The following is an 18,673-nucleotide window of genomic DNA, read 5'->3' on the forward strand; positions in this document are numbered from 1 at the left end:
ATTCCTCAAAATATTCCTTCCATCTTCCCAATACCTCTAACTCTCCATTTAATAACTCTCCTCTCCTATTTTTAACTGACAAATCAATTTGTTCTCTAGGCTTTCTTAACTTGTTAATCTCACTCCAAAACTTTTTCTTATTTTCAACAAAATTTGTTGATAACATCTCACCCACTCTCTCATTTGCTCTCTTTTTACATTGCTTCACCACTCTCTTAACCTCTCTCTTTTTCTCCATATACTCTTCCCTCCTTGCATCACTTCTACTTTGTAAAAACTTCTCATATGCTAACTTTTTCTCCCTTACTACTCTCTTTACATCATCATTCCACCAATCGCTCCTCTTCCCTCCTGCACCCACTTTCCTGTAACCACAAACTTCTGCTGAACACTCTAACACTACATTTTTAAACCTACCCCATACCTCTTCGACCCCATTGCCTATGCTCTCATTAGCCCATCTATCCTCCAATAGCTGTTTATATCTTACCCTAACTGCCTCCTCTTTTAGTTTATAAACCTTCACCTCTCTCTTCCCTGATGCTTCTATTCTCCTTGTATCCCATCTACCTTTTACTCTCAGTGTAGCTACAACTAGAAAGTGATCTGATATATCTGTGGCCCCTCTATAAACATGTACATCCTGAAGTCTACTCAACAGTCTTTTATCTACCAATACATAATCCAACAAACTACTGTCATTTCGCCCTACATCATATCGTGTATACTTATTTATCCTCTTTTTCTTAAAATATGTATTACCTATAACTAAACCCCTTTCTATACAAAGTTCAATCAAAGGGCTCCCATTATCATTTACACCTGGCACCCCAAACTTACCTACCACACCCTCTCTAAAAGTTTCTCCTACTTTAGCATTCAAGTCCCCTACCACAATTACTCTCTCACTTGGTTCAAAGGCTCCTATACATTCACTTAACATCTCCCAAAATCTCTCTCTCTCCTCTGCATTCCTCTCTTCTCCAGGTGCATACACGCTTATTATGACCCACTTCTCGCATCCAACCTTTACTTTAATCCACATAATTCTTGAATTTACACATTCATATTCTCTTTTCTCCTTCCATAACTGATCATTTAACATTACTGCTACCCCTTCCTTTGCTCTAACTCTCTCAGATACTCCAGATTTAATCCCATTTATTTCCCCCCACTGAAACTCTCCTACCCCCTTCAGCTTTGTTTCGCTTAGGGCCAGGACATCCAACTTCTTTTCATTCATAACATCAGCAATCATCTGTTTCTTGTCATCCACACTACATCCACGCACATTTAAGCAACCCAGTTTTATAAAGTTTTTCTTCTTCTCTTTTATATATATATATATGCGCACCGCGAGGCCTGGCCACAGACCGGGCCGCGGGGGCGTTGACCCCTGGAACCTTCTCCAGGTATACACCCCCACATATTGTACACACACACGGGGCCAAGAGCTGTGTTCGACCCATGCAGCCACATATAGGTGACTATGCACACACACACACACGGGACCAGGAGCTGTGCTCGACCCATATAACCACATATGAGTACACGCACGTACATGGGGTCAAGAGCTGTGCTCGACCCATATAACTACATATGAGTACACGCACGTACATGGGGTCAAGAGCTGTGCTCGACCCATATAACCACATATGAGTACACGCACGTACATGGGGTCAAGAGCTGTGCTCGACCCATGTAACCACATAAAATGGCGAGTACACATATACGGGGCCAGGAGCTGTGAATCAATCCCTGCAGCCACATATAGGTGAGTACACATACATAAATTGTCTTCATAAAGACTAACACAACTACGACCAATATTTTTTGCGTTTTTATTTCTTTAGATTAAAAAAAATCAGTTTTTTGAGAGTATTCTGCATTGTCTCAAATATAATTCAATAAGCCATATATACAAATTCATATATCATTTTTTTCGATCTTATTATGTAAAGATGGAAAACATTTATGCAACATATGGGAATCTTTATTGAAGAAACGTTTCGCCACACAGTGACTTCATCAGTCCAATACAAATCAGGAAGGTATAAGGAGAGGAGTAGTTTGAGGTAATCAGTCCCTCAGCCTGGAGTCGATGTGTTCAGTCCATCAGCCTTGTAGAAAGTACTTTCTCAATTCTTCAACTTGTCAGTTTTCAAAACCATTCATCACATGAAAAACATCTTGCGGCTGTGGGAATGGGGGGTAATAATAATAATTTACTTTATTATATTTATTTTATGAACACATCGGCCGTTTCCCACCAAGATAGGGAGACCCGAAAAGGAAGAAATACCTTTATCGTCATTCACTCCATCACTTTCTTGCGAGAGACGCGCCTACACTAGTTTAAAAACTGCAACATATTTCCACCTCTCCAGAGTGTATTTCTCACCTCCAGGACTCAAGTCCGGCTAACCTTAATAATAATAATTTCCTATTAGCCTGCATCAATGCTCTGATATGGCAAAATATGAATACTTGGATATTCTTCAGTTGAAGAATTACGACGGCCCAAGGGCCGTTGCTGGGTTGGAGAATTATGACGGTCCAAGGACCGTTGTTGATGGATTGAAAGGTTATGACGGTCTAAGGACCGTTACTAAAAGGTTATGACGGCCCAAGGACCGTTGTTGATGGGTTGAAAAGTTATGACGGTCCAAGGACCGCTGTTGATGGGTTGAAAGGTCATGACGGTCTAAGGATCGTTGATGGGTTGAAAGATTATGACGGTCCAAGGAGCGTTGCAGAAGAGTTACGACGGCCCAAGGACCGTTATTGATGGGTTGAAAGGTTATGACGGTCCAAGGACCGTTGCTAAAGGGTTATGACGGCCCAAGGATCGTTGTCGAAGGGTTATGACGGCTCAAAAACCGTTGTTGAAGGGTTATGACGGCCCAAGGGCCGTTGTTGAAGGGATTTGACGGCCCAAGTCTCAGTAGTAGTACCAGTTCCTAGTAACCAGTTACCAGTAACCAGTGTACCAGTAGATGACTCACTACCAACCGTCTGTGTGAATCATTGACTGTATTCATATTGCTGCTGACCATAGCAGGATTTCAAACATCCTCACCCGTAGGCACTCATGGGTCAGTCAGGCTAGGGAGCAGAGAGAGGCAGGACGGCTGTTAGCGCTTTCCCATACTTTCCGTTATATTATACGTACTACCAGCCTACGTGAGTATTCTTACCCTATCCACGTATCGAAAACCCACATGACACAAGGACCGTTGTTGGATTAAAGGGTTATGATGGTTCAAGGACAGGTGTTGATGGGTTGAAGGATTATGACGGCCCAAGTTGGGATATAAATAAGTAATAGTAATAATAACAACAATAATAATCTTTATTACTACATCCCAGAAATCTCGGATATTATTCTAACTGTGATGAATGGTTTTGGTTTGCGTGCAGCCAGCAGCAACAGCCTGGTTGATCAGGCTCTGATCCACCAGGAGGCCTGGTCTCAGACCGGGCCGCGGGGGCGTTGACCCCCGGAACTCTCTCCAGGTAAACTCTCTCCAGTTGAAGAATTGAGACACTTATGCAACACATGGGAATCTTTATTGGAGAAACGTTTTGCCACACAGTGGCTTCATCAGTCCAATACAAAGTAGAAATGGGTAAGGAGAGTAGAAGTATGAGGTAATCAGTCCCTCAACCTGGATTCGATGTGTTCAGTCCATCACTCTTGTAGTAAGTGCAGCATAGGGCCAGAGAGATGGCTTATATACTGCAGTGAGAGGAGTTGAAGCAGGAGGAGGCGGGATCTTAGTGGGACCTGCCACTAATGTAAGTAGGTCATCGTCCAAAGGTTTGGGCAAGCGTTGAAGTTTTTGTACCAAGATTCCATGATGTTGCAGTGTCTGACAGATGTGATGAATGGTTTTGAAAACCGACAAGTTGAAGAATTGAGACACTTATGCAACCCATGTGTTGCATAAGTGTCTCAATTCTTCATTATTCTAACTCCACAAGACTTTGAAGAGGCAATTAATGACATGCCCATGCACTCTGCCCCAGACCCAGACTCATGGAACTCCGTGTTCATCAAGAACTGCAAGAAGCCCCTATCACGTGCCTTCAGCATTTTATGGAGAGGGAGCATGGACACACGGGTCATCCCACACACACTAAAAACAACAGACATAGCCCAACTCCACAAAGGTGGCAGTAAAGCAATTGCAAAGAACTACAGATCAATAACACTAACATCCCATATCATAAAAATCTTTGAGAGGGTTCTAAGAAGCAAGATCGCCAACCATCTAGATACCCATCAATTACACAACCCAGGACAACACGGGTTTAGAGCAGGTCGCTCCTGTCTGTCTCAGTTACTGGACCACTATGACAAGGTCCTGGATGCTGTAGAGGATAAACAAAATACAGATGTAGTATACATAGGCTTTCCAAAAGCTTTCGACAATTGTGGGAAGTTCCAGCTTCTCTTTCTCCTTACATAAGGAACTTCTGTTCCTTCTTCAATTTTCCTGTATTCATTGTAACTTCCAAATTTCTGTTTACACTCCAAGTGACTGTATAAAATTATTGTTTTATTAATCTTAAGCCAGTTTAAGTTTATCCAAAATACTCTGCATATTAAGGGGCTTTTTGCATGTACATCTAAATGACATTCACCTTTGTACAAACATTGTATCATACTTAAATAAAGTATGTATAATAATAATAATAATAATAATAATAATAATAATAATCAGTATTACTATTAATATGTTTTCCTGCATTAAGTGCAATAAGGTGCCATAAGAGCCTAAGCTGTCAGTGGCCTTTATAAACCCCAGAAGAAGGAAGAAAGAAGATGAAACATCAACAACTTTCAAGTTTCCTGAAGTATTAGAAGACTGATCATCTAAATTTACAAGTTCCTGAAGAATTAGAAGACGAACAAATGTCTAAAACTAACTTAGAGAAGATTTTCGTGTGTGAGGAAACACCCACCCCAAGAATATTACTTCTAACAGGTATTGTCTAGTTTTTTAAAGATTGTGTGCATGAACTTTCATAAAATTGTCTTTAATGATAGACTAAATAATTATGTGATGAATGGTTTTGAAAACCGACAAGTTGAAGAATTGAGACACTTATGCAACACATGGGAATCTTTATTGAAGAAACGTTTCGCCACACAGTGGCTTCATCAGTCCAGTACAAAGTAGAAGTGGGTAAGGAGAGTAGAAGTTTGAGGTAATCAGTCCCTCAACCTGGAGTCGATGTGTTCAGTCCATTAGTCTTGTAGGAAGTGCAGCACAGGGTCAGAGAGGTGGCTTATATACTGCAGTGAGATGAGTTGAAGTATATAAGCCACCTCTCTGACCCTGTGCTGCACTTCCTACAAGACTAATGGACTGAACACATCGACTCCAGGTTGAGGGACTGATTACCTCAAACTTCTACTCTCCTTACCCACTTCTACTTTGTATTGGACTGATGAAGCCACTGTGTGGCGAAACGTTTCTTCAATAAAGATTCCCATGTGTTGCATTAGTGTCTCGAAGTATGTATAAATAATTATAATAATTATATTGAGCTACAGGTACATGTAAGTACAATTATCATACATATTAACATGTTAATTACCATCCAGGATAATAAAACTCAAAATGACTTATTTCCATTGTTGTCTTTGTAATATTTTATTATATAATGTCTGGCTGTAAGTTATTGTAGAAATAAGATCATATTATTGCTAGTGTTTATTACCCTCATATATAATATAAATTATATTATTTATGAATTATACAGGGAACAATTTTTGAACTATTAATTGATCTGATTATAGATAAAAAAGTTTTATAGACTAAAAAAGTATTATAGATTACAAAGTATTATAGATTACAAAGTATTATAGATTACAAAGTATTATAGATTACAAAGTATTATAGATTACAAAGTATTATAGAGTAAAAACACAAGTAATTTATCAACCATTTATTAAAGTGTTTCTTGTTTATTTACAAAGGTTTTAAACCTCTTTTTTTCCACTTTCAGATACAAATGAAGTTAATGGTCGAGGACTGTTATATACTGTCATAAACTCGCACCTTCGCTCTCCTGCTAATATTCATTATCTTCACACTTCTCTCCGAGCTCAGGATATAAGAAGGTTTCTGAAGGAAGGTTAGTTTTTATTACTAAATTAAAAGATACATTTATGTAAATTAATATGATTTTATTTAATGAAATACTGTAATTTAAATGTACCTGTTAAATTTTTGTCTAATAATAAGTTTATTTAGGTACAGGTCGACATAAGTAGTTATTATACATAGTAACATATGTGTAAATTACCTAGGATAACCAAAAATAATAAGCCAGACAAAGTGACATATTCCCATTGGGGTCCTTGTAATATCTTATTATTTAAAGCCTGGCGGTAAGTTACAAACTGTAAACACAATCATTGTTTCTGTGTTTGCTTCTTAAAGATGTTGATTTGATTTTGATTGGAAAGTGAAAAGAAAATATCCACCATCACTAGTGACACTGCCCCTGAAGCTCCCAAAGATTCCATCAGGTCCCTCAAAGCCCCTCCAAATAAAACTAATAATAATGCTGCTTCAAGACAAGTCTAGCTTTTCCTTCCCACTAGATTGTCACCTCTAAGACCCTCCTATATAACCTAGAGCTGCCCCCAACCATCACTTGTTCTCCTGCTGTCTTGACATTACTCCACTGCCATTTCAGTTTAAATGATCCTCTGAGCTCCAACATTCCCACCATTAACAGTGTGAGAAGTATGAAAATGCCAGCTATCAGTTAAAGGGACACACATGAAACATTTTGGGTATCCAACAGAAAAACATTTTGGGTACTTTATTGCAAGCTATGTTTAGCCCACTATTAGGTTTATAAAGCCTTAAGGTACAGTCTGCAGTACTAGGGATGGCTGGAGCAAAATTGCCAAGATATATTTGGAAAAATTTAAGAAAATGGTATTACTCATAGAATAGTTAATACAAAAACAATGGGATTGTTTTACAGTGAAACAAGGAAGAGAGACCACACAAAAACTTACTTAGCATTTACTATACAATTATCCACAATGCAAGAAATAAACTAAAACTAATCGCATATGAGGAAACACAGATATTATTGCAAAAAACAAGACCTGATTCAGTCTGAAAAATTGGAACACATCTGCTGAATGCCACAGACAGAGGTATAAATTATTCCACAATGACAGCCAATAGGAAAGGGGCAGAGTTGATATGCATGATAAAAATTAAACCATTGCATCAAAAACGATATAAAGGCAGAAAAGACAGACACAATATGTTTAGCTGCAGTTTCTCGAAAGGAATGAAAAGGCTATTATAAGTGTGGTCTATAGGACCTCCCAAAACGCTTGTTTGTCTTGCCATCATTCCCCCCATCTCACAATACAGCCATACACTGACAACCCATTATTCTCCCCATCTCCCAGACCAACCTTTTACTGACAACCCATTATTCTCCCCATCTCACAGCCCAACCATTCACTGACAACCCATTATTCTCCCCATCTCACAGCACAACCATTCACTGACAACCCATTACAGTGGACCCCCGCATAACGATCACCTCCGAATGCGACCAATTATGTAAGTGTATTTATGTAAGTGCGTTTGTACGTGTATGTTTGAGGGTCTGAAATGGACTAATCTACTTCACAATATTCCTTATGGGAACAAATTCGGTCAGTACTGGCACCTGAACATACTTCTGGAGTGAAAAAATATCGTAAACCGGGGGTCCACTGTATTCTCCCCATCTCACAGACCAACCATTCACTGACAACCCATTATTCTCCCCATCTTATAGCACAACCATTCACTGACAACCCATTATTCTCCCCATCTCACAGACCAACCATTCACTGACAACCCATTATTCTCCCCCTCTCACAGCCCAACCATTCACTGACAACCCATTATTTTCCCCATCTCACAGCACAACCATTCACTGACAACCCATTATTCTCCCCATCTCACAGCACAACCATTCACTGACAACCCATTATTCTCCCCCTCTCACAGCCCAACCATTCACTGACAACCCATTATTCTCTCCATCTCACAGCACAACCATTCACTGACAACCCATTATTCTCCCCCTCTCACAGCCCAACCATTCACTGACAACCCATTATTCTCCCCATCTCACAGCCCAACCATTCACTGACAACCCAATATTCTCCCCATCTCACAGCCCAACCATTCACTAACCCATTATTCTCCCCATCTCACAGCACAACCATTCACTGACAACCCATTATTCTCCCCATCTCACAGCACAACCATTCACTGACAACCCATTATTCTCCCCCTCTCACAGCCCAACCATTCACTGACAACCCATTATTCTCTCCATCTCACAGCACAACCATTCACTGACAACCCATTATTCTCCCCCTCTCACAGCCCAACCATTCACTGACAACCCATTATTCTCCCCATCTCACAGCCCAACCATTCACTGACAACCCAATATTCTCCCCATCTCACAGCCCAACCATTCACTAACCCATTATTCTCCCCATCTCACAGCACAACCATTCACTGACAACCCATTATTCTCCCCATCTCACAGCACAACCATTCATTGATAAATAAAATAATTCTGTTGTTTCAGTGCAGGCAATTTACGACCCACAATCTGTACAATGGTTTAATAATATGGGGGCATTTTCTGTATGATGGTTTAATAATATAAACATGAGCATCTTTCAGAGACATCAAAGAAAAACATTGTTTTATGATGGTACAAGTGATTATTGTGGCTGGAATAGTGACAAACATTTTGCAATGGTATAATAATACATGTACTTGTATATGTGTTATCTTTCAGAGTCATCAGGAAAAATTGAATTCTACGATGGTGCTAGTGATCCATGTGGCTGGGTGAGTGACCAGCCTGAAGTATCTTTGCAACAACCATTACAAGAGATTTTCAGACTCGGACATAATGGTGATGGAAGTGGAAAAAGAAAAATAGTAATGGTAGTGGATAGGCTTGAGGATATCACTCATCACCAGGATTCTTTACACTTGATAAGGAGCCTACATTTACTAGCTGCAGGTAATTATCACTCTAAAGGGTGTCTTGATGCTCTTGAAGGGCTTTTGATCCAAAGAGTTGGAGCTGTTCCCTCCCCTGGATCAAACTTGATTACCTCCCTGTACCTGCCTTGGGAAGTACAGTTCCCTCATACTGAAGGAGGGAGGGAATATTACAGTTTTCCTGAATCTCTTCATAAATGTTGCTTTGCTCACACTCCAACAGCACATCAAGTCATAAGAACCATTTGTCTCCACTCGCTCCAATCTAACAGGCTCACACGTGCTTTCTGGAAGTCCAAGCCCCTTGCACACAAAACCTCCTTTACTCCCCTCCCTCCAACCTTTCCTAGACTGACCCCTACCCTGCCTGCCTTCCACTACAGATTTATACATTCCAAGTCATTCTATTTTGTTCCATCCTTTCTAAATGTCTGAACCACCTAAACCCCTCCTCAGCCCACTGGATAATACTTTTTGTAACCCCACACCTCCTAATTTCCAAACATTGCCATCAGACATGACATCTCCACTGCTTCCAGCCTTCTCCTTGTTGCAACATTCATCACCCATGTAAGTGTGTTGTTATAACTGTACTCTCATACATTCCCTTCTTTGCTTTTATGGATAACGTTCTGTCTCCACAGACTCCTCATTGCACCGCTCACCTTTTTTCCCCCTCATCAACTCTATGATTCACCTCATCTTTCATAGACCCATCTGTTGACAAGTCCACTCCCAAATATCTGAATACATTCACTTCCTCCATACTCCCTCCCTCCAGTCTGATATCCAGTCTTTCATTACCTAAATTTTTTGTTATCCTCATTACCTTACTCTTTCCTTTGTTCACTTTTAATTTCCTTTTACATACCCTACCAAACTCGTCCACCAACCTCTGCAACTTCTCTTCAGAATCTCCCAAAAGCAGTGTGTCATCAGCAAAAAACAACTGCGACAACTCCCACTTTGTGTCAGATTCTTTATCTTTTAATCCTACACCTCTTTCCAACACTCAAGTATTCACTTCTCTTACAACCCTGTATATAAGTATACTGAACAACCATGGTGACATCATGCATTCCTGTGTAAGACCTACTTTTACTGGGAAATAATCTCCCTTTCTCTCTCCTACATACTCTAACCTGAGCCTCACTATCCTCATAAAAGCTCTTCACTGCTTTCAGTAACTTACCTCCTATTCCATGCATTTCCAACATTTACTCTTCAATTATATTCATGTTTATTATTTTCAGCACTTGCCTTGCTCTTAAGTTGGTTTTTGGCAATTTAAAAAAAAATAGTTTTACTTTTGCATCATTTTTATAGGCCTAATGCTGTTGTGCACTTAATAAATGACAGGTAAGCATGTTTTTAGGCTTTTATATACACTGACAAGTGAAGAAAAAGGCTGTGATTCTCTTTGAGGCAATATTGGCTTTATGGTGGTGGTCTGGAACCTAACCCACTGTATTAGTGAGGTATGCCTGTATAGGAAAGTGCCACATCTAGTGCAAATTGGGGACCCCTTATCTTCATCATGCTATTATTTTTACTTTTGGACAGGGGATAATGTTGAGCAACTCATTTTATACTGTGGACGGGATGTCATGCCTGAGAGTGTTCTGTCAGCCCTTTGTCACATTTCTAGTGCGGTAGTCCACGTGCTGCCCTCTAGTCCATGCAGCTGTCAGCTCATACTTAAGAAACCTTCCAGGAAAATAATCAAAGCTGTAAGTTGCTGTTTATGATATTTATAACAAAATTTATTAAGGCTTGTAAATATAAATACAGTACATTACAGTAAATGCTTCTTATCCTTAAAGAATAATAATACTTTTGTTACTGGTTACATAATGTATAAGCAGTGGATTATATATGAATATTTTTCCCCCATTTCATAGGTTAGTTAAATAATTTATTTTACATCAGTTTTTTGCAAGCTTTAGTGTGCTTTGTTGATTTTGGGGCAAAATATATATTTTTTTTATTTATTATTATCACACTGGCCGATTCCCACCAAGGCAGGGTGGCCCGAAAAAGAAAAACTTTCACCATCATTCACTCCATCACTGTCTTGCCAGAAGGGTGCTTTACACTACAGTTTTTAAACTGCAACATTAACACCCCTCCTTCAGAGTGCAGGCACTGTACTTCCCATCTCCAGGACTCAAGTCCGGCCTGCCGGTTTCCCTGAACCCCTTCATAAATGTTACTTTGCTCACACTCCAACAGCACGTCAAGTATTAAAAACCATTTGTCTCCATTCACTCCTATCAAACACGCTCACGCATGCCTGCTGGAAGTCCAAGCCCCTCGCACACAGAACCTCCTTTACCCCCTCCCTCCAACCTTTCCTAGGCTGACCCCTACCCCCCCTTCCTTCCACTACAGACTGATACACTCTTGAAGTCATTCTGTTTTGCTCCATTCTCTCTACATGTCCGAACCACCTCAACAACCCTTCCTCAGCCCTCTGGACAACAGTTTTGGTAATCCCGCACCTCCTCCTAACTTCCAAACTACGAATTCTCTGCATTATATTCACACCACACATTGCCCTCAGACATGACATCTCCACTGCCTCCAGCCTTCTTCTCGCTGCAACATTCATCACCCATGCTTCACACCCATATAAGAGCGTTGGTAAAACTATACTCTCATACATTCCCCTCTTTGCCTCCAAGGACAAAGTTCTTTGTCTCCACAGACTGCTAAGTGCACCACTCACTCTTTTCCCCCCATCAATTCTATGATTCACCTCATCTTTCATAGACCCATCCGCTGACACGTCCACTCCCAAATATCTGAATGCATTCACCTCCTCCATACTCTCTCCCTCCAATCTGATATTCAATCTTTCATCACCTAATCTTTTTGTTATTCTCATAACCTTACTTTTTCCTGTATTCACCTTTAACTTTCTTCCCTTGCACACCCTACCAAATTCATCCACCAATCTCTGCAACTTCTCTTCAGAATCTCCCAAGAGCACAGTGTCATCAGCAAAGAGCAGCTGTGACAACTCCCACTTTGTGTGATTCTTTATCTTTTAACTCCACGCCTCTTACCAAGACCCTCGCATTTACTTCTCTTACAACCCCATCTATAAATATATTAAACAACCACGGTGACATCACACATCCTTGTCTAAGGCCTACTTTTACTGGGAAATAATTTCCCTCTTTCCTACATACTCTAACTTGAGCCTCACTATCCTCGTAAAAACTCTTCACTGCTTTCAGTAACCTACCTCCTACACCATACACTTGCAACATCTGCCACATTGCCCCCCCTATCCCCCCTGTCATACGCCTTTTCCAAATCCATAAATGCCACAAAGACCTCTTTAGCCTTATCTAAATACTGTTCACTTATATGTTTCACTGTAAACACCTGGTCCACACACCCCCTACCTTTCCTAAAGCCTCCTTGTTCATCTGCTATCCTATTCTCCATCTTACTCTTAATTCTTTCAATAATAACTCTACCATACACTTTACCAGGTATACTTAGCAGACTTATCCCCCTATAATTTTTGCACTCTCTTTTATCCCCTTTGCCTTTATACAAAGGAACTATGCATGCTCTCTGCCAGTCCCTAGGTACCTTACCCTCTTCCATACATTTATTAAATAATTGCACCAACCACTCCAAAACTATATCCCCACCTGCTTTTAACATTTCTATCTTTATTTATTTATTTATTTATTTAATAATTTGAACATACATACAGAGGTACAAAAAAATACAGGTAAGAGCAGCATGCCAAAGCCACTTGTATGCATAGCATTACGGGCTGGCTTAAAATTAACTAAGCAATGATGTAATCAGTGATAAAACATTATTGTAAACATAATATAATTGTCATATAAAAATTTGCATAATTTTATTTCACTGTGCTAGGATTGTTAAAATGTCCTGATTTTTTTTATGCAAATCAATTTTATAGACTAAGAGGTGTTATTGTAACAGCTCATTTCAAAGCCCGGTACTATGTAAGGTATACTACCACCCCAGGATGTGACTCACAACTGGCAACTAATACCCAAATACCCACTTAAACATTGTGCAGTATACAAAATGTAGTTTACATGTAATAAAATATTAAGCACAAAAGAAAGCCACTAAAATGTGGTGCATTTTGGGTGAACAGGGACAGCAGGTATAAGGAAAATGCCCAGTGTTTCCACCCATCCCAGGGATCAAACCTTAGACACTCGGCACGTTAGGTTAGGTAAGATTTGTCAGGAAACAGGACAGTTGTTTTTTGACACAGGTAGTTGTCATGTGATGACCCCGCCACTGGAGCTATTGTTTATCTGGCTGAGGCCTTCCGCTGGCTTATCAGTCCACCCCTTTAAAAATTATTAATAATAATCTAGGTCAGGGATGGGGAACCTTTTTATATTGGAAGGCTGCATTAAAGTTTGCTGTAATCTAATAAGGCCACTGTTACACAGTGACATGCAGAAAAAATATTTTATATAACATAGTTCCAGGAGTATACTGAAAGTGGAAGTGTATTATTTCCTGAAAGCGGACGTGTTTTATTCCTGTCACAGGCAGAGTGGCCAGGACAGAAGCAGATGAGGCATGTTTAGGCAGTAGGTCCCCTCAGGGAAGGTTCCTTGATGTTGGTGAGGGGCTCTTGATTTAGGGAATTGGATCTGCGCTCCAGTTCCCCGAATTAAGCCTGAATGCCTTCCACATCTCCCCCCCCAGGCGCTGTATAATCCTATGGGTTTAGCGCTTCCCCTTGATTATAATAATAATTAGGCAGTAGGTTACGCACAGCAGAGGAGGTGAGGTGTAGTGGTTTTGAGGAGGTGGTATTGGGTAAGGTTTTTTTTTTTTAGTGTATTCTATTTTGTGTATTTTCTGATAATCTCATTTATTTGTAAAGCCCTAGTGTGTGCGAGGGCCTGTGTTTTGGAGAGCATTTAATATTTTAACTGTAGGCTAAGTAGCCGGCAGAAAGGAAGGGCGGGTGTCATGAAGCCTCCCAGTTTATGTATTTTAACTCGTTAGTAGCAGTGTGCTAGTGAGCTAATGTGAACTGGAGCATGGTGGTTTTTTGGAGTAGATTGTAAGTTGTATATAAGTTACTATTAATATAGATATATTTTTGTATAGGTGAGTTTTTTTGTCCTTCCTTATACAACATTAATTATTTGCACTCATGCTTCTTAATTTGTATGAGTACATGCTGGCCCAGAAGTTGCTGTGCTTTTCAGTGCAAGTTTATAACCCCTAGACAGCAGTGTGAGCAGCCTTTAGGAGCCAGGACCATTTTATTTAAGTTATGACATCAGAGTTGTAACAGCCACATTCAAGAAATTTTTATTAGATGTACTGCAAAATGTTGATTATTTTGTAAAAAGTTAATTATTATATAATAACTTCAAAAAAATAATTCATTCAGAAGGTTTCACTTAATGCCCTAAAAGGTGCTGCATGTGGCCTTAAGACTGCAGGTTCTCCACCCCTGATCTAGGTGATAGTACACACAGGCAGCATTCAGTATATGATCTGAGTACACAAGTGAACCATGGAACACTATTCTTTTACTCTTGAAAAATGTTTCTGTTCATCAAGAATATAAAGGCACAATACCGTGACTGGAGCAATACACAAATAACCCGTACACATGAGAAAGAAACCTATGATGGCTTTACTGGTCCAAGTCGGACCAAAATGTTATTGTAAGTTTTTTCTTGTATGTGTAGGTTATTTGTATTTTGTTCATCTGAGAGCACACCAACTTAAATTCAGATATCTTCAATGCCCCGACATACTGTACTTTCTCTGCCCTCCTCTTGGACAGTCCTACCATTGTTATAACCCTTCTTGGTAATATACTACAACAATAACCTACATCCTTGTAGCGAGTGTCCTTCCCTCAGCACCTCCACCTCTTCCCGTCCATTATTCTCACCTCTGCTGTTTAGTTCTGTATGACTCTTAAGGGTCTAGTGATTGCCATGATTATAATAAGTTATTTCACAGTTATCCTAGGGGGTAAAGTTCAGGTGATCTCAGTACTAGCAGCATATCTGACAAATATATATGAATATTCATAACACCAAACTTAATATGATACTGAATCTACATCTTTTCAGCATGAAGAATTTTCTTTAAATGAGAATCTACACTTACAAGATATTCAGCAGTCTAAGAGCAAAGAAGTGCCGTGTTCAGATGAGAACTTGGACTCCGTTGCCATCCTAGCATCACAAACAACCTTCAATCTCACTCTCACGGATGATCAGCGGATAGCCAAGAACAATCTACTACTTCCTCATACCAGGTGCGAAAATATGTGCAGAATTTTGCCCATAGAATGGTTATGCATAAGACATTGCTCAGCTGTAAGTAATGTCTTAAATTTTTTGTTTTTGTACATTTTACATCTAGAAATGTTTGTCTTGCTCATGTATTTTGAATACACAAGTTACTGCAACTTACAAACATTACAAATTATAAACATCTACAAATGTTATATTAATGTTTTATATGAAAAGTTTATAGTAAAAAGTTTATTATAAAAAGTTATAGTAGTAGGTTGGTAGACAGCAACCACCCAGGGAGGTACTACCGTCCTACCAAGTGAGTGTAAAACGAAGCCTGTGATTGTTTTACATGATGGTAGGATTGCTGATGTCTTTTGTCTGTCTCATAAATATGCAAGATTACAGGCATGTCTTGCTACTTCTACTTACACTTAGGTCACACTACACATACATGTACACATTTATTTATACACACTCATCTGAGTTTTCTTTGATTTTATCTTAATAGTTCTTGGTCTTATTAATTTTCCTTTTATATCCATGGGGAAGTGGAATAAGAATCTTTCCTCCGTAAGCCATGCGTGTTGTAAAAGTCAACTAAAATGCCGGGAACAATGGGCTAGTAACCCCTTTTCCTGTAAAGATTACTAAAAAGAATAAGAAGAAGAAAATTGTCAAAGTGGGAAGTCTGAATGTGCGTGGATGTTGTGCAGATGATAAGAAAGAGATGATTGTGGATGTTATGAATGAGAAAAAGCTGGATGTCCTGGCTTTAAGTGAAACAAAGCTGAAGGGGGTGGGAGAGTTTCAGTGGAGAGGAATAAATGGGATTAGGTCAGGGGTTTCAAATAGAGTTAGAGCTAAAGAAGGAGTAGCAATAATGTTGAAGGATAAGCTATGGCAGGAAAAGAGGGACTATAAATGTATTAATTCAAGGATTATGTGGAGCAAAATAAAGATTGGATGTGAAAAGTGGGTTATAATAAGCGTGTATGCACCTGGAGAAGAGAGAAGTGTAGAGGAGAGAGAGAGATTTTGGGAAATGTTGAGTGAATGCGTGGGGAGTTTTGAATCAAGTGTGAGAGTAATGGTGGTTGGGGATTTTAATGCTAAAGTGGGTAAAAATGTTATGGAGGGAGTAGTAGGTAAATTTGGGGTGCCAGGGGTAAATGTAAATGGGGAGCCTTTAATTGAGCTATGTGTAGAAAGAAATTTGGTAATAAGTAATACATATTTTATGAAAAAGAGGATAAATAAATATACAAGGTATGATGTAGCACGTAATGAAAGTAGTTTATTAGATTATGTATTGGTGGATAAAAGGTTGATGGGTAGGCTCCAGGATGTACATGTTTATAGAGGGGCAACTGATATATCGGATCATTATTTAGTTGTAGCTACAGTTAGAGTAAGAGGTAGATGGGAAAAGAGGAAGGTGGCAACAACAAGTAAGAGGGAGGTGAAAGTGTATAAACTAAGGGAGGAGGAAGTTCGGGTGAGATATAAGCGACTATTGGCAGAAAGGTGGGCTAGTGCAAAGATGAGTAGTGGGGGGGTTGAAGAGGGTTGGAATAGTTTTAAAAATGCAGTATTAGAATGTGGGGCAGAAGTTTGTGGTTATAGGAGGGTGGGGGCAGGAGGAAAGAGGAGTGATTGGTGGAATGATGAAGTAAAGGGTGTGATAAAAGAGAAAAAGGTAGCTTATGAGAGGTTTTTACAAAGCAGAAGTGTTATAAGAAGAGCAGAGTATATGGAGAGTAAAAGAAAGGTAAAGAGAGTGGTGAGAGAGTGCAAAAGGAGAGCAGATGATAGAGTGGGAGAGGCACTGTCAAGAAATTTTAATGAAAATAAGAAAAAATTTTGGAGCGAGTTAAACAAGTTAAGAAAGCCTAGGGAAAATATGGATTTGTCAGTTAAAAACAGAGTAGGGGAGTTAGTAGATGGGGAGATGGAGGTATTGGGTAGATGGCGAGAATATTTTGAGGAACTTTTAAATGTTAAGGAAGAAACAGAGGCAGTAATTTCATGCACTGGTCAGGGAGGTATACCATCTTTTAGGAGTGAAGAAGAGCAGAATGTAAGTGTGGGGGAGGTACGTGAGGCATTACGTAAAATGAAAGGGGGTAAAGCAGCTGGAACTGATGGGATCATGACAGAAATGTTAAAAGCAGGGGGGGATATAGTGTTGGAGTGGTTGGTACTTTTGTTTAATAAATGTATGAAAGAGGGGAAGGTACCTAGGGATTGGCAGAGAGCATGTATAGTCCCTTTATATAAAGGGAAAGGGGACAAAAGAGACTGTAAAAATTATAGAGGAATAAGCTTACTGAGTATACCAGGAAAAGTGTACGGTAGGGTTATAATTGAAAGAATTAGAGGTAAGACAGAATGTAGGATTGCGGATGAGCAAGGAGGTTTTAGAGTGGGTAGGGGATGTGTAGATCAGGTGTTTACATTGAAGCATATATGTGAACAGTATTTAGATAAAGATAGGGAGGTTTTTATTGCATTTATGGATTTAGAAAAGGCATATGATAGAGTGGATAGAGGAGCAATGTGGCAGATGTTGCAAGTATATGGAATAGGTGGTAAGTTATTAAATGCTGTAAAGAGTTTTTATGAGGACAGTGAGGCTCAGGTTAGGGTGTGTAGAAGAGAGGGAGACTACTTCCCGGTAAAAGTAGGTCTTAGACAGGGATGTGTAATGTCACCATGGTTGTTTAATATATTTATAGATGGGGTTGTAAAGGAAGTAAATGCTAGGGTGTTTGGGAGAGGGGTGGGATTAAATTATGGGGAATCAAATTCAAAATGGGAATTGACACAGTTACTTTTTGCTGATGATACTGTGCTTATGGGAGATTCTAAAGAAAAATTGCAAAGGTTAGTGGATGAGTTTGGGAATGTGTGTAAAGGTAGAAAGTTGAAAGTGAACATAGAAAAGAGTAAGGTGATGAGGGTGTCAAATGATTTAGATAAAGAAAAATTGGATATCAAATTGGGGAGGAGGAGTATGGAAGAAGTGAATGTTTTCAGATACTTGGGAGTTGACGTGTCGGCGGATGGATTTATGAAGGATGAGGTTAATCATAGAATTGATGAGGGAAAAAAGGTGAGTGGTGCGTTGAGGTATATGTGGAGTCAAAAAACGTTATCTATGGAGGCAAAGAAGGGAATGTATGAAAGTATAGTAGTACCAACACTCTTATATGGGTGTGAAGCTTGGGTGGTAAATGCAGCAGCGAGGAGACGGTTGGAGGCAGCGGAGATGTCCTGTCTAAGGGCAATGTGTGGTGTAAATATTATGCAAAAAAT

The 18,673-nt window shown here is 39.6% G+C and overlaps 1 protein-coding gene across 1 annotated transcript in view; it reads left to right on the forward strand.

The window, feature by feature from the left end:
• Positions 1–4,867: 4,867 nt before the first annotated feature.
• The window catches only part of Elp5 (Elongator complex protein 5), a gene marked incomplete at its 5' end in the record, with an annotated part of 20,343 nt that continues 6,537 nt past the window's right edge, over positions 4,868–18,673 (forward strand). Inside the window, 5 exon segments of the mRNA XM_070081600.1 lie at positions 4,868–4,991; positions 6,019–6,147; positions 8,857–9,087; positions 10,632–10,798; positions 15,188–15,375. Coding sequence (XP_069937701.1) covers positions 4,919–4,991; positions 6,019–6,147; positions 8,857–9,087; positions 10,632–10,798; positions 15,188–15,375 — 788 coding nt within the window.

This window comes from Cherax quadricarinatus, unplaced genomic scaffold (genome assembly GCF_038502225.1).
Source record: "Cherax quadricarinatus isolate ZL_2023a unplaced genomic scaffold, ASM3850222v1 Contig3300, whole genome shotgun sequence".
In the NCBI taxonomy this organism is placed as follows: domain Eukaryota; kingdom Metazoa; phylum Arthropoda; class Malacostraca; order Decapoda; family Parastacidae; genus Cherax; species Cherax quadricarinatus.